Source organism: Haliotis rubra, unplaced genomic scaffold (assembly GCF_003918875.1).
Source record: "Haliotis rubra isolate DU_JTF1 unplaced genomic scaffold, ASM391887v1 Scf10, whole genome shotgun sequence".
Classification (NCBI taxonomy): Eukaryota; Metazoa; Mollusca; class Gastropoda; order Lepetellida; family Haliotidae; genus Haliotis; species Haliotis rubra.
Window position 1 is genome coordinate 1,881,421 of NW_025764892.1, and position 16,520 is coordinate 1,897,940.

A 16,520-nucleotide genomic window follows, 5' to 3' on the forward strand; every position below is an offset into this window, starting at 1 on the left:
ACTTACTCGATATAATACACATATGGAAACTTACAAAATGTCTGTTTACACTGAGACCAGAACCACACTTCTCCTTCCACAATCATGGCCAAACAGGCCCGGCCCACTTGTGCCATTTACCTCTAAGCTCCACGCATCGGTAACGCAATGTTACTTTTACGTAGGTGTAGCACGTGCTGACGATGAGCTCAATTAGTGTGCATAATAAGATTCATTCAAATGTCAATATAAGTTAAACAAAATATTTGACATGTATATGATCAGTATTAATTTATTATCACAAGCTTTCAACAGAACACAAACTCGTAACTTAAAGTTAAACACATGTGAGGAAGACAAATAATTATATTCCCCACATGTGTTTGTTGTCTTTGCAAAACGTGACACGCCCCCAGTTTCACTTCGTTTTCCGTATTTGATACATATTGACATCTCTTCCCATTAAAAAAGACTTTGACATAGATCCCGTGTCCGAAATATTAAATGTCACTAAGACTTGTGTATGTATTTTTTCTAATAATATTAGGGACCGTTCATAATTTATGGCTGTGTGTGTGTGTGTGTGTGTGTGTGTGTTGATGGTGATTTTTTATTATGACCCCCCTAAAATGTATGTACAAAATAAGTGACCCCCCCTGTATGTCATGTACAAAATCAATGACCGCCCCCCATAATTTCTATGCATAATTTTAAACATATTTTTATGTACAGAATTGCTGACCCCCCTAGTACGTGTGTACAAAATTCATGACCCCCCTTGCTCCCCAGAACAAAATGGGTGAACCCCACCCCACCCCCTTAAAATCATCATCATCACCCTAGCCATAAATTATTAACGGTCCCTTATATCATGTGTTAGAGTGAGTGAGTGGGTTTAGTTTTACGCCGCACTCAGCAATATTCCAGCCGCGGTCTGTAAATAATCGAATATGGACCAGACAATCAAGTGATCAACAGCATGAACATCGATCTACGCCATTGGGAACCGATGGCGTGTCAAACAAGTCAGCGAGCCTGACCAGCGTTAATCGCCTCTAACGACAAGCATGAGTTGCTGAAGACAAATTCTAACCCGGACCTTCACGGTTCCATATATTAGAAAGTTAAAAAGTTAGTACGGGAAAATATGGACAGTGAGTGAGTGAGTGAGTATGGTTTTACACCGCTTTTAGCAATATTCCAGCAATATCACGGCGGGGAACAGAAGAAATGGGTTTTACACATTGTACCTATGTGTGGAATCGAACGCTGGTCTTTGGCGTGACGAGCGAACGCTTTAACCACTAGGCTACCGCACCGCCCCAAATATGGACATTGACACAAGCCACCGTTTCTGTTATATGTCTTCGAATCCTGTATACACTTTGAATAGAGATTTGACCGTCACAATCATGCAGTTGATGAAATCGAACAGAAGTCAGATCTTTAATTCAGATTCTTTGCCTGTTGCAGTCAATAAGATTACCATATGATTTTTTCTGGTTCCTGGGTAAATTTCAAATTTAAATTCCAGAATTTGTATGAGTCATAGCTCCCTCTCCCCCCCAAAAGTCACCCATTGGGCTTCATGTAGACTAACGCCTTGTCTCTGGATATACATGTATATAATTCTGATCAAACAATCGCCAATCGAATTGGAAAAGAACCCGCGTGAGCTCGGAGATTCTGAGGAAATCTATACTTGCTTCATCTGGAGATTTTGCATAGTAGAAAGGGTTGGACGGAGGGGTAAATAACGTGATTCCTAACTCTAACCCTAATAAAAATAATAATCATTACAATAAATAAATAAATAAAATCTAACCCTAACAGAGAGACTAGGGTCCGTGCAATGGTTCTAGTTCTGCAAATGCTGGTATGGGGACGCTCACACAAGAAAGAAACTCAGTGCGATGTGGAGAATGGACAGTTTACCAAATTCGGAAAGATTTAACGTTATTGTTGTGGAATACCAATCAGTATCTTCATTTGTCTTTTTGTAAATGTGCTACTCACTCAGAAGGGAGTGTGCTTATATACACATAAAGAATGTTCATTGTGCTACTGGCCATGTTGATACCATAACAAACTGACCGTAAGAACAGATCCGAGAATAAGTAAGAACAAGTAAAATCATATCTTAATCTGATTAACGGCAACAGGCGAAGAATCTGCTTTAAAGATCTGATTTCTGTTCTATTTCAACAACTGCGATCAAATCTCTGTCCAAAGAATATACGGGAAGACATGTAACAGAAATTGTTGCGATTGTTGTAATTAGAAAAAATACACACACATACACATACAAGATACATTTTATTATGGTATATGACTTCTCGTTAACAATGTCCCTTTATAATGACAAATGACTTTCATTGTTTGTCATTACAGAATTGAATTTTGGGAATACTGTCCTAGTTCTACTAAATAGGCCAGCTCTATGCAGTCCACGGAAGATCTAATCGGTAACGGGAAGGAAGTAACAGCACAGACAGACACTCAAAAACATACTGTGCTACTTAACCATCTAAGCTGAGTATTAGCTGTAGGATTTCAAAAGTGATGTTTGACACTGTTAAGGCTGTCATTAAATAGAATGGGTCATGGGGAAAACTTTCCTAGTTCTGCTAAATAGGTCAGGGTCCCGATCCAAAAAGTGTTGGTAACGTTACGACCTGTCGTAACTCTATGGTTTACCATAGGCATATTAATGTCGTAGCGCTACGAACGTTTTGTGGATCGGGACCCAGATCTGTGGCGTGGAGGGAGACAACTCTTTAGTTAACGTCACTTCTATTCTTATTACCTCCCTTGTGGGCAGGAGAGTTTGGCGGGCTTGAATAAAATGGCGTCTAAAGAAGATGGTCTGGTATGTTTTTTCCTGTGATTGTAACCCTTTTAGGGGTCATGGGTACAGTATATCGGTGTCTGTCACACAATCGGCTGTGCTGTTACTGCTCCTTTCCTTCCCGTTAACTGATTGATCTTCCGCGCACTGCATAGATGTGTGCGCGTCTATGCAGTGCGCGGAAGATCAATCAGTTAACGGGAAGGAAAGGAGCAGTAACAGCACAGCCGATTGTGTGACAGACACCGATATACTGTACCCATGACGTTTTTTGGAATCGAACACTCGTCTTTGGCGTGACGAGCGAACGCTTTGAATGGCCACTAAGCTACCCAGCCGCCCCGAACAGATGATTTGTATGATTTCTAAAGTGATGTTTGGCATTGTTCTCACTGTCATTATAAGAGGACAATGGGGACAAGAGCTCAAATTCTGTTATCTAGATATAGTATGACCAGAAATTATTGAGAATTTCAGGAATATGTTTAATTGCATTTCTAGTATAAACAACCTTGACCAGCTATCAAGTGCTTGGTTTCATTCAAGAGAGACAACTCCGTTAATCCTTTTTCATTAGTTTGTGAAGAGTTATCCCCCTTTGTTTACTTGCTAGCAGACGACATTTTCAGTGATCCTCAGTATGGATGATTCAGAGAAGAGGAAGTTGATTTTACAGTATTATAACGAGAACATCAGATCAGCTAAAGTGATTTCAAGTAGAACAGGCATCCCTTTGTCCACTGTTTATCGTGTTTTGAAAAATATTGCAAATGGATATGACATGAGCACCAGGGAGGCGCAGGTAGGCCCAGAAAATTGATATGGCATTGAGCACTAGGGCGAAGGCCCAGAAAATTGACTGTCGGTGACAGGAGGCGGCTTGGTATTCTTGTTTCTAAAAACAAACGAAGGAATTTAGAAAACTTAAGGCTGGATATGACTGATAGAGGAACTGTGGCTGTCTGTAAGGAGACAATTAGAACTGAGCTGCATGCAATGGGTTGGCAGAAAAGTCGAGGAATTCCATCACCGATCATGAAACCAGAACAAAAGGAGCGAAGGCATAGAAATTTTAACTGGGGCAATGTGATTTTCTCAGATGAAAGTTCTGTGTGGTTGTTTCCTAATACACTGAAATTCTGGACCTAACAAACTGAAAAACCTTTGTATCAGCGCCCAGGGTACAGTCCGAAATTTAACGTGTGGGGTGGCATATCTGTGTTAGGGGCAACGCCCCTCTGTGTATTTGAAGGGAATATGAACAGTGAGGGGTACATAGATATTCCCGAGGGACATTTAGTTCCATCTGCTCACGTGTTCTATGGAATTTTTTTGATTTTCCAGCAGGACAACGACCGTAAACATCGTTCAAAGGATTCACAGGCCTGGTTTCGGACCCAAAATATGACATTATTAGATTGGCCAAGCTATAGCCCTGACCTAAATCCAATAGAAAATGTTTGGGGACTGATGAAGGAAAGCGTCAAAAAGAAAAATCTGAATAATATTGCTGAAATGAAAGAAGAGGTGGTCCGATATTGGGACAACATGGACCACGACCTTTCGAACTTCTTTGATCAGTAGTATGCCCCGCTGCATTGAAGCCTGCATTGCTGCCCATGGTGACTTGACAAAATACTAACTGTTCACCTGTCTTTGAATCTGGAGTTATGTTCTGCTAATATTTACATTAAATACGTGAGTAATGAGTGAAAAAAATGAAAAATTACAATCTTTAAATTCTCAATAATTTCTGGTTGTACTGTATCTGCTGTGCACCGAAGATCTAGTATCAGGAAGGAGCGGTGCAGCAATAGCAGAGGCGATTGCGTCATATATACACAAAGAACTCAGTTAAGCACCTCTGACATATCTCACGACTGAATGAACCCTGATATTAACCCTTTGAAGCATATCTGGGACATGATTGGTCATCGTGTGCAACAAATGGATCCTCCTGTACAGAAACTGGCCCAACTGGAAGCGGCTTTACACGAGAAATGGCGTAGAATGTCCCTACAGAGGATCAGGAGGTTGACGGGGGTATGAGGAGGAGGGTGCTGGCTGTCATACAGTCACATGGACGTTACACTCGGTACTGACCTTGAATCGTGTAAGACACGCAAAATGACAGTTGGAATGTTCACATTCACCAATAAATTCAACATTAAACATTCCATGGCCATACTTGTACAGACATGGATTTGTATGAAAATCGGTGGGTGTTTTAAATTCTTTTTAGCAATTATCATCATAAAATCAACATGGATTCCAATCATTTTGTCGTATGTTTTTTATGAGACAAAGGGTCGTACGGGTCAGAAAAACTATTGTTTTTCCATAGTGGTCACCACGAGAAGTTGTATGTACGTGTTGAAAATATAGGGGGTGCTTAACTACGTTCATTCTGTATATTTCAACAATGCACACTTGGATGTTCACTTGACTAGCTTAGTGAATAAACACGACATGTTTGCACCACCTTGCATGAATGAATACGCACTCCGAACAAACGTATTCAGTTTCTGCTTCTCGAGGTTTTCGTCCGTTACCATAAATGTTCTTTTGTTTTGTTTGCACAGTAAAGAAAATTTACTGATTTAGTTATTGTGTGTTTGTGTCCTTCGCTTGTCCGACATTGCTGTTACTATAATTTACTTCTCGTTTAATTTAACAAGTAGCCTATAATAACCTTATCGTTCTCAATGACTCCTCATACTGTTCATAATATTGGCATCACATGAGTAGTCAAGAGTAACTTTAACACACTATAAATTAACTTCTTGAATAGTAATTTTTTAAACGAATACATACATAGCATATTTAGTACTGATATCCCTGAAAATAAACTCCCGGGCAAAAAAGAGTTATCACCAACTTCACTTGACCAAACAATAGAAACAAAGATGTGTGTAATTGTTTGACAAACTGAATTCATTTTCCATTAGTTTGACTGAAAATTCATTGTAATGATGGTCTTGCATGTGTCGCAATTCATAAAGAAAGAGTCATTAAGAAATTGTACAAATCAGAGTTCATTTTTAAAAAATGCACAAAGAGTGACATAATGAGACAGGAGTCGGGGGACACGTCACCAACAGGGAGTGTTACCACCCTGGCATCCATACACGCCATCAGTCGGCGGGTGACATCAGCAGGAATCCTGTCAAGTCCAAGAGAGTCTGTTCAAGTTCCTGTCGGTTCGCTGTCTCAGCTGATGATCAAGGTGACCCCAGAGATTTCAATGGGGTTCATGTCTGGAGAACCCGCTGACTAAGGCAATATGTTGACGTTGTGCACATTTTTTCTAACAATTCTGGCGATGTGAGGCCTTGCGTTGTCGTGCTGCAAAATGGCTACTTTTGGCTGTTGTGGAATAGAGTTCTCAACACTTCATACCGACGTACAGCTCGTGGCCATTGCAGTCTATGTTGACGGTGTAGACGTGTCAAGACCATTTCACGGAAGGGGCGGTGGACTCGCATATACCAGCCATACTAAGTCGTCGAAAGACTGTTCGTCTGCTGATGGCGTGTCCTAGTGCTACCGCTCTCACGAATCTGCATGTTCTGGGCGTAGATCTGCCGGGTGTAGCGGTCTTCGGCCGGTGTCGTGACTCTTGGTCTTCCCGATCTTGAGCGGTCTTGGGTCTGGCCTGTTTGCTGGTAGCGGTTTGAATTTGCTGATGGTGGCCTGGCAGCAGCTGAAGGTCCTTGCCAGCTGACGTTGTGAAGCCCCCATATTGGCCATACTGATCGTTCTGTCTTGCTGCGCATGCGTAAATCTTGGCATGTTCGTGGTAGGGTTTGGGTTACTGCATGCTTGCGCTGACTAACGTCGATATTTATGCCACAATCAGGCATGTGCATTTAAACCAATGTCCCAGAATTAAGTTTTTCACGTTTTGAAAAATGCAGGATTCGTACTACTTTTTCGGACAACGGCATCTTGCGTTTTGGCACATGTTTTCTGCTTGGTTTTGTTTTATAAAATTACTTTAAAAGTGATAACTTCCTTTTGTCCGGTAGTTTGTGTTTAAAACAATATATATTTGATAATAAAATGTCTTTTCCCATATTTATGCATACGTTTTATTGTATGAGACTGCAGCATTCTTTCCGTGGCCATCCCCTTACTTGAGTGAGTGACACTGAAACCATTTCAGCTTGTGTTGAAACGAATGTATTGCGTGGTATATGTCAGTGGGTTTTCATCTCTATGTTTGACACAGGATGCTCTACATGGAACTGATTATATCGGCCAGGATGCAAGTTTATCACCACAATAGAATGCCCCGTGCAGGAAATCGGTCAACACGAAACTGGAAACACCGACGATATAAACTCTTAGGGGAACCTGAATTTTCAATTTGGATATAGGAAGCTGACGCGTTAACAAACATTTCAAACACAGACATCTTATGAACGCACCACCATTTCTCTTTATCACCACCCCTAAACACAACGCATGGGATGCACGTGCACAACGCAGTAGCCCCATACATGTGCAATGGGTGTCATTCTTGATTTTGACAGTTTTCAAGAAGGTCGATAGATCACTGTAGGCCATTGATTTTGACAATCACCTTGCATCACACTGTTGTTAGTGTTTGTTTCTAGCCGTTTTGTTTTGATCGAAAATGAAAATCGTACACATGCAAATGTCACGTCATACACCAATCATCTTTCAAGAGCAATTACTGTACCAACAACTATGGTCATAGGACGTGCAAATGTTGATGCACTCTCAAAACATTCATTATTATCACATCAACAATGATTGACTCCGACATATCTCTCAATTTTTTCATTAGTAAATTCAAAATATAGTTCTACTTTTTTAAAGAGTATATATACGAGGAAAGCCTGTTAGACTGTGTCCACGACAAAGACGTAGAACTTTGTAACCAGTCATCAGTTCTCGACCGAGGAATATTCGGAGAAACGCGAATCAAATACCACTGCTTACAAATACAATTTTCTAATAACCATGAAATATACACCATTATCTGTATCAACAACAAATGTCTACATGTGTTATCCATCGTGTTTATCAAGATAAATCAAACCAAGTTGGAAGGTGGCAAACTTACGAAACCGTGAATGCATGTCGGCAGGGATTACTTACACAGTATTACAACCTCGATTAACCAGTGTATTATATACTAGTATACAATCCGTTGTGATAGACACACAACGGAGAGCGAATACACTAGTTAATCCAAGATAACACTATTCCTAATTAGCAACTATCCTTGTTATAATCATTAGAATATCAATATATAGTGAAGGTATAAGTGAGTGTATTTATGTTGTTTTACGCCACAAGTAGTTTTACATCTTTTTTATCATGAATGTGTCTTAAGAGGCGATTATAGGGATCGGATAGTCAGACTGGCTGACATGGTTGACAGATGTCATCGTATCCCAAATCCGTAGATCGACGCTCAGACTCAATTATTTACAGACCGCAGCCATGTACCTGGAATATTGCTGAGTGCGGCGTTAAAAAACAAACAAATCAAACAATTTTATCACAACAGCCTATTTCATTACGCGCGCCTATAGCCGGATACAATGCCCGTTTCCGTCTTGTAGGCTGATCCCAGTTAAACACGACGCCAAGCAAGGAGTACTGAGGATCTACTTCAATCAGAAAACAGGTGGACAGTCAACAACAAACATTACGTACATTATCACACACTTCCATTTGAAGTATGTAAATCATTCATACTTCAGACGAAACTATCGAACATTCTCTGGCGCCCACGTGTTATACCTCTCAGTCTAATCTGTAGAACTCCACTAATTTTTATTGTGATGGGACTCATCATCTGGATGTCACCGTCTCTGTTATGGTTCATTAAGTGCCATGTAATCAAGTTCAAATGGTTTGTTGGTTGGGCTTTCTTACGCCACATTCAGCAATATTCCAGCTATATGGCAACGGTCTGTAAATAATCGAGTTTGGACAAGACAATCCAGTGATCAACACCATGAGTGAGTTTAGTTTTACGCTGCACTCAGCACTATTCCAGGTATATGGCGGTGGTCTGTAAATAATCGAGTCTGGACCAGACAATCCAGTGATCAACAGCATGAGCATCGATCTACGTAATTGGGAACCGATGACATGTGTCAACCATGCAAGTCAGCGAGCCTGACCATCCGATCCCGTTAGTCGCCTCTTACGAAAGCGTGGGTTACTGAAAATCAATATTCTAACCCGGATCTTCACGGGTTTCAACACCATGAGCATCGATCAACCACGTTAGCGAGCGTGACCACCCGATCCCGTTAGTCGCCTCTTCAAGATGAAATGGAAATCTATTATAGCCCAACATCGACTTCTGGAAATTACGCACTATCTATACGGAACTAATATTTTTTGCAAACGTACTTGTTTATGTTTTTTGTGAAAAACAAGTAATGAAGAATATGTTTTGTATCAGTGTGTTCTATTCTTTACAATAGCCGTAGCTAATGTTTTCGGATCGCCCAGCGACATTTATCAGAGACTTGTTATGAATATGGAATTATGATTACATGAAACTCATTGAAAATGGATAGACGGTGGGGTAGCTTCGTGTTTAAAGCATTGGTTCATAATATCGAGGTTTAAAGTTCAATACCACACAAGAGCACACAGTGTTAAGCCTAGTCTGTGTAACAGTCCCTGAACCACATTATTTTCCCTACTGCCTAGCCCTCTGCAGTGCTAAAGCTCTAAATAAAGCAAGTCTAGATTTCCTCAGGTTCAGGAATCTCTGGTCTCCCTGGGGCTCCTTTTCTATTTAAATGGGCTTGTTTGCTACAATCAAACTTATATATATTCAGAGACTAAGCATTAGTCTATGTTAAGCCCATTTCTGGTATTTCCACCCTGATACGGCTGGGGAAAAAAAGCTAGAAGCGGCGATCACTCTAACTCACTCACCCATTCACGGAATGTGGCTGTTCTACATGAGGTCCAAGAACTACACATCAGTTTCCGTTGAAGGTGAAAGCCTGCATGCTGAGCTTAATTTACTTGTAATCAACTGACATCAATTTGCTGAGCCTAATTTACTTAGCGTACATTACAGATGGCCACACCTGTTGCAGCAACAATTTCCTGATTAAAATCAATGCATGTGTGAAGGCGATGAATCTTAAAGGTTTACTCACCAGCTTGATCTTGACCTGTACAGATATCCTCAGGACTATATTTCACAGAGCCATGTTCAGAAGGATCCTCCGTTTGGCGATTCTTGTGTGGCTGTGTGTCATTGTTGCTTTTGATTTCTATGTTTGGAATAGGATTTCCAACAAGGAACTAGAGCTAAATATGAAACACCAATTATATAGTCTGACTCAGACATATGTTGACTTCCCCATGCAAGAAGAGGTTAGGTCACCATTTGTTAGAAGCGCTGCCATTGTGAGTACTGGGTGTGAGAATATCTGTCGTGGTAAAGGACCGATAGATCTACTATACATTGTCCATTCTGCTCCAAACAATTTCAAATTTCGGACAAACATACGAAAAACCTTTGCAAATCAAACATTCTTTCCTCACCATGAAATAAGAATAGTTTTCCTTCTTGGGAAACCGGAGACTGAAGTGACGCAGTTACATATAATACAAGAGCAGACGACATACGGTGATGTCGTTCAAGGATCGTTTCAAGACTCGTACCGAAATCTTACCCTCAAAGCTGTGTTAGGTCTGAAGTGGGTCAGTGAAAACTGCCCAAATGTTTCATTTGTAGTGAAGATAGACGATGACACCTTTGTACAGACCTTCAGTATATTAGAACAATATTTGCCTCGCTACAAGAAGGGCAAGAAGTTGATATTTTGCAACGTGTGGAAAAAGGGTTACATGACCATTCGGAGACAAGGAAAATGGAACGTAGCAGACGACGAAATGAAAGGATATGACACTTTTCCTTGGAAATACTGCAGCGGTTTTGTCGTGATGATGACTGGAGACTTACTGCCATTGTTGTACAAAGCTTCTCTTTCTGTGCCCATACTGTGGGTGGACGATGTGTACATAACAGGGATATTAGTGTCCAGGATAAAACATGTCAAGTTCGTGAACGTGGATCTAAACCTGCATAGCTCGTTAAAAGCACCGGTTATCCAAAAGTGTTTCAGTCGACCCGATTGTCGGCTTCTCTTTGGTGGATCGAAATCTCTTAATTTGGAAAAACTGTGGAAAATGGTTCTGAAGAGTCGCAATGAACAACACAGAGGAAAGACGCAACGCCACCGTTTGCCCTATAAAAGGGTCTGACTGTAATATGGAAACACATCTGGGTGAAAAGGCATGGAGTGAGTGAGCGAGTTTAGTTTTACTCCGCTTTTAGCAATATTCCAGCAATATCACGGCAGGGGACACCAGAAATGGGCTTCACACATTGTGCCCATGTGGGTAATCGAACTGGATGTTCGGTCTGACGAGCGAACCACTATGCTACCAATCGCCCAAAATAGGCATTAGGGGCTAATTTATTAAAAGTATTGAAAATCAAAAATGAAATTGTAGTTATGGTAAGGTAGATATGGTTTCGTCTTGAAAAAAAGTGTGGGGGCTAAGTCCCCGTTCCTACGCCCCTGATGTTCTGTTTGAAAGAGAAGAGGCACTGTATTGGTACTAAATAGATTCATTATGTACAATTACAAGTTTTCTGTTTGATAGTTTGTTTCTTGAAATCTCACATCTCAACATGACTGCTACCTGTATACAATGGAGTATGGACCAGCCAAACCAGCGATTGATATGAGTAACGATCCAAAACAATAACACAAAATTAACCAAGAAACCCCAATTCATATACCTTTATCCAAATAGCTGGGGACTTCCTAACAGGAAATCCCTACTAAGGCTACAAGTGTAAGAAACATCACATAGATTTGACATAGTTGCATGAATTCAAAAGTGAACAGTCAAAAAATTGTTTTCAGAAAGTATCCACACCTTGCAGCCATTGTGGCCATCCAATCACCAGCATGGGTGCCTCTATTTTTATGTTTAGAAAAAGGAAACCTGCTCTCCCTCATTTATCTGTGTATGCTGTATATCAGCAGATTAAAAGAATGATATGACACATGCTTAGTTTTATATATTTATTTTGTAATAAATACAAATTATGAAACATATCCATGGGAAAGGACCAGAAAACATGCACCTTGATGTGAAGCAGGCATATCAACAGTACAGGGACTGATAATGATGGAGTGAAGCTCAAGCGCAAAGTGTCACTTTCATTTGAATGTTGTTGTCAACTTTACATCAGACTGTACAGGCATGTACAACCAACTGTTCACATTCAAGACGGTGATTGTTTACACAACGCAAGTGTGAAATGTGTTCATAATTGTAAAACACAGGTCTCAACAGGAACCTCACAATTCAACACCATGTCTCCCAAGCGTCCCAAGCGTAGCAGCAGTTTCCAAATACATAACGGCAGGCTTACAGATGTGTGCATCATGTTCACGAGATCATATTCGACATAGAGTCGAGGACATTGGTTTTGTGGTCAGATGGGTTAGCCCGGGCCTCATAAGTACAGATTGTAACCTCGTGGCGGCGAGCCTGCAAGGATAAAACTCATATAACAGTATACTCGGGCAGTCAGTTATTTTACATAGGCACTCATCCAGAAGATCTCATTTATAATACATAGTTAGAGCCTTATTAGTTACCATGTCAAAGTGTTAACAAAGTTACCGTAGTCGAACCAATCGAAAACACTCTGCCAACTCCAAACTTACTAGCTCTGATTAATCTCCATGTTGCTGACTGACATGGTAACAAATACAATCTTTTAAGGTCTTTTAACATGACTGGTGATTGAACCACTAACCTTCTGTCCTCTGGCAGGTGCTCTCTCCACAATGCCACTGAGGCAGGTTATGAATATTTTGTAGTGTTTACTTCTAATTCTACCCTTGGTACAAATATATACATGAATTACCCATCCTTGTCAAATTTGAACTAAACATACAATTCATAGTCAAATTTGGTTAATAATTTGAACAACCTACCCTGACTTATTTAAATGCTTGTTTCACGATAAAATAAAATTCGAGTCATAGACATTTCATTTCAGTTTATGTTAAAAAGAAATTTAAATACGTTCTCTTTATTAATATTACCTGAGTGAAATCTCCTCTCAGACCAATGTAATACACAAGAGTGGAGTCATTCCCAAAGTTACCGGGGAAATGTATGGTTAGGTGTTCAACACTGTTGAATCTTGCAGCCCTGAAATATGTATGGAAAGTAGTGAATAACAGCTATGAACATATGAATACAAGGAATTAGATCTACTGTATGTATACTAAGTTCAGATTGTCTCTATTTTTGCTGAGAGACATTCCATGTTTTTAATTTGTGTCCCTCACCGTGATATTTCAGGAATATAGTTAAATGCTGGATCACACCATAGTCACTCACTCCATTTTTCTCATTTTGCGATTAGCTTAATATTAATATATTTTCTGCACCAACAACAAGAACAAAAGTCTAATACATGCAATTGGGACAAAGTATGATGTAACACCTACATGCCAAAGTTAAGTTCCTGTTTGGCATAGATGTTACATCATCAAATATGCATATAGAGAGAATACATGAACACAGTCTTAACACTATCAAAAATGAAATATTGCATAAAATAGAAAATATTGTTTGGTCCACTATGATCTAAATAAAGACTTATCTGTACCAAAACGGTTGAGCAATGACAAATGTTCAATATGGATGCTGCGGCAGCCCTATTAAAATTTGTATAGGAACTTTGAACAAATTCAGGTGTCATCATTAGTGAAAACATCTATCTATGAAGTATCAGCCTTACTGGCCTTGAAAAAGACCAGAGTTATCTGACATCAGACAAACAGGTCATGTTACAAGTTTGCTTGACTTGAGCTAACAGTTCTGAGAGAAAATTCCCAAATCACATCCAGAAGTGGTCTTCATGAAAAAAACACCTACAGTGTATTTAAACCTTATCAGTGATAACTTACTTTGTTGCATATTCTAACATCCCCTCAGGGTCTGGGTGTAGTTCATACTCTTGCTCTGCTTCGATGCTGACATCATCAAAGGTCATCCCTGGACGATTCTTGAAACTACAGTAATTAATTATGTAATGAGTGTTTAAAATAATCAAAAGATCGTGTATATTTCATCTCTCTGCATACATATAAACTTCTAGTGGCAACAAATACATCTTTTTCGTCAGTGAAAGTATATCATGTTTTTTAACATATAATACATTCTCATAACAAGTGCAAAGAGTTGAAATTTACCAAATGGTATACAAGCGGTATTCCACAAGGAAATAGTCTTTCCTGAATTTTACTCATATCAGACCAGTACAATAAACAAACAAAAATAAATATGATTAGTCTGGAATGTGTTCTAAAATAACTCAATAACTTTGACAAAGACAGGAAACTGAGTGTTTGTGTGAACCATATGCTATTCCTTTGAGATATATCAACTTACAGTCTCATTCTTGAAGGATGACTGTCGTCTTGTCCACCAATGACAATAACCCCTTTCAATTTTACACTTCCAGTGAATCTGAATCAACAAAACAAAAGATATATTTGATAATTTTCCCTGTTGAAACAACGGTACACTGTACAGTATAACTTCTAATCATTTTATGGGTTGAATGCTATTCAGGATTTAAACACACACTCTTTGAGTAAGGCATCAAATTGCCAGCACACAAAAGTCAGCTATCCTCTCAGAAACTTTAATTACATGTGACCACTTTCCTTAGAGCTGCTTTACCAACTTTTAACAATACTGGCAGCTTAACTAGGTAACATATATGTCCTTTATTTTCAACATATTCAATTACTAATGCACTGAGTGCAGCAGGTAATGAAAAGTCTTTGATTAACAATACAAAATATTCAAATATGTTTCCAATCCATATTTAATACCAGACATGGCAAATATATATATGATTAATGTATATCAATCATAAAATATATGGGGTAATACAGAACGCTCAACATACATGATACTGGACAGTGGACACCATGATTGTGGCTATTTATCAGTGATCATAGTCCTTCCCACTACATGAAATACCAAGATCCATAGCCTATTGATGAGTATGAGACTGTTCACTAAAATGCAGAATGCTAGAAGGTTTTCTTACGGTATGTTGAAAATTAATTCTTCATCAACATCACTTTCAACATACTGAAATAGAAAAACAAATAACTTTACAAAATTTAATCAATACAAATCGAATAAAGATATAAATAAATATATATGTTGTGGGTTTCATCCTAATCATGACTTTTCCACACTTGTCTACTGTTTGTGCCAATCTCTGTGTGCACAGTGCAATTATTATACAATTATTATACATATAACAACTTTCTACTCAAATGGTTATCACTTGGTCCTAGCATCTGTACAAACATTTGCACTAAAAAAATACAGTAGTTGAAATCCATAAATCAACTCTGTCTTCATCGGTGAGAAATAATAATATTACATTTAAAAATACACCTGTGTTTCATGTAGAAAGTTATAAAAAAACGACACACTAGAGCAAAAGGCATCAGTGTTGACATAATTGAACAATGTTAATGAAAATAACAACGAAACAGAAACAAATGAAATCTTTTCATACATATTTTTGTGAAAACCATAGATATATAGATAATTATGACATTGTCGAAGGGAGGCCATCGTATGACGACCGCAAGATTATCTCCCTTTAATAAATCACACTGGAACAGTCTAGAACCTTGTCCTTGTCCAGTCTTTGATCCCATGGCTTGAAGATGGTCCTGCCCGATCCATCCAGTGTTTCATTTAAACATTCCACACGTTCTGTGTCGATCTTTGTGTAAAGACTGAACTGAGCTGCCATTTCTGATTCTGAAGGATGGTCATGTCCACCTCCGCAGTCATGGCCGTGTCCATGTCCATGTCCGTGCCCTGACATTATGAACTATCAAACCCAAATACCTTCAGGGGCGATTTACAATCGAAAATTAAAAGATGGATGTACCCTAGGAGAGGGAAACGGACAATACTGACAGAAATCACAGCCCCAAACTTGCTGACATGCCTTCCGGAAGAGTCTCCCTAACACCGTCTTTTTGACAGGAGAGTTCCACATACGATAAACCCGCACCAGCGCGACTCAGTTACGCTGGCGGGGTCGTTCTCGGCACGGGTTCAACAGATGTATTCACCGGATACGTTTCTGTAAGCCCCAGTACCGATCGAAAGTCACTTGGCTACAGCCATGATCAACAACTTTTGTGTGTTTGACAATGCCTCAATTAAAATGTTTATACTTCAATGGGCTGCATATATACAATATTTTAATCTGTTTAATTATTATATCATATGATAAAGATGACATAGGATTCGTTTCATATTGTTTATCAAGTTTTGTATTTAGTTTTGGTTACGACACAAGACTCTAACACTGTACTTCAAATGTGTAACTATAATTTTAAAATATGTGTTTTACTCACCATATTTGTTAACTGCATAATATTTTTTTTTTCTGTTCAGTGTAAGCAATTTTAACATCACTCCAGTTAATGTTAACATGGAATAAACATGTGTGGCTATACTAAACTGTTAACATGTGATAACCCAAGTTTCACCTAATCCCTTCTCTTTGGCTGCTGTTACTGGCAAGCGAACA

General features: G+C 39.2%; 3 protein-coding genes across 7 annotated transcripts in view; 1 reads left to right on the forward strand and 2 right to left on the reverse strand.

The window, feature by feature from the left end:
- The window catches only part of LOC124255551 (mitogen-activated protein kinase kinae kinase bck1-like), a 30,744-nt gene extending 30,617 nt beyond the window's left edge, over positions 1 to 127 (reverse strand). For 2 of the 4 annotated variants that reach the window (XM_046689852.1, XM_046689500.1), the window contains exon 1: positions 7 to 106. The gene's annotated coding sequence lies outside the window, so the exon portion shown is untranslated. Of the gene's footprint in view, positions 1 to 6 lie in introns of all 4 variants that reach the window. The other 2 variants (XM_046689635.1, XM_046689564.1) reach the window with 2 other exon arrangements.
- Positions 128 to 10,201: 10,074 nt separating this feature from the next.
- On the forward strand, positions 10,202 to 11,107 carry LOC124266026 (UDP-GalNAc:beta-1,3-N-acetylgalactosaminyltransferase 1-like). The gene has a single exon (XM_046700840.1). It carries the CDS (start codon positions 10,202 to 10,204, stop codon positions 11,105 to 11,107), a length of 906 nt encoding a protein of 301 aa, XP_046556796.1.
- Positions 11,108 to 11,926: 819 nt separating this feature from the next.
- On the reverse strand, positions 11,927 to 16,015 carry LOC124255970 (PITH domain-containing protein 1-like). Of its 2 annotated transcripts, none has more exons than XM_046690006.1 (6): positions 15,870 to 16,015; positions 15,003 to 15,046; positions 14,333 to 14,410; positions 13,849 to 13,953; positions 12,976 to 13,084; positions 11,927 to 12,412 (listed from the first exon to the last, which is right to left on the reverse strand). In XM_046690006.1, exons 1-6 carry the CDS (start codon positions 15,978 to 15,980, stop codon positions 12,311 to 12,313), a joined length of 549 nt encoding a protein of 182 aa, XP_046545962.1. In that variant the 5' UTR covers positions 15,981 to 16,015; the 3' UTR covers positions 11,927 to 12,310. The 2 variants fall into 2 exon arrangements, with proteins under 2 accessions (XP_046545962.1, XP_046545888.1); XM_046689932.1 differs by having other exon boundaries at positions 15,603 to 15,981.
- Between the last annotated feature and the right edge of the window lie 505 nt (positions 16,016 to 16,520).

Excerpts from the sequence above, each read along its gene's own strand:
- LOC124266026 (XM_046700840.1), top strand. The coding sequence starts at position 10,202 with ATGCAAGAAGAGGTTAGGTCACCATTTGTTAGAAGCGCTGCCATTGTG.
- LOC124255970 (XM_046689932.1), bottom strand. The coding sequence starts at position 15,803 with ATGTCAGGGCACGGACATGGACATGGACACGGCCATGACTGCGGAGGT. Across the intron at positions 14,411-15,002 it reads GAATTAATTTTCAACATACC|ATTCACTGGAAGTGTAAAAT; the intron begins GTAAGAAAACCT and ends TTGTTGATTCAG. Across the intron at positions 13,954-14,332 it reads CATCCTTCAAGAATGAGACT|TTTCAAGAATCGTCCAGGGA; the intron begins GTAAGTTGATAT and ends TAATTACTGTAG.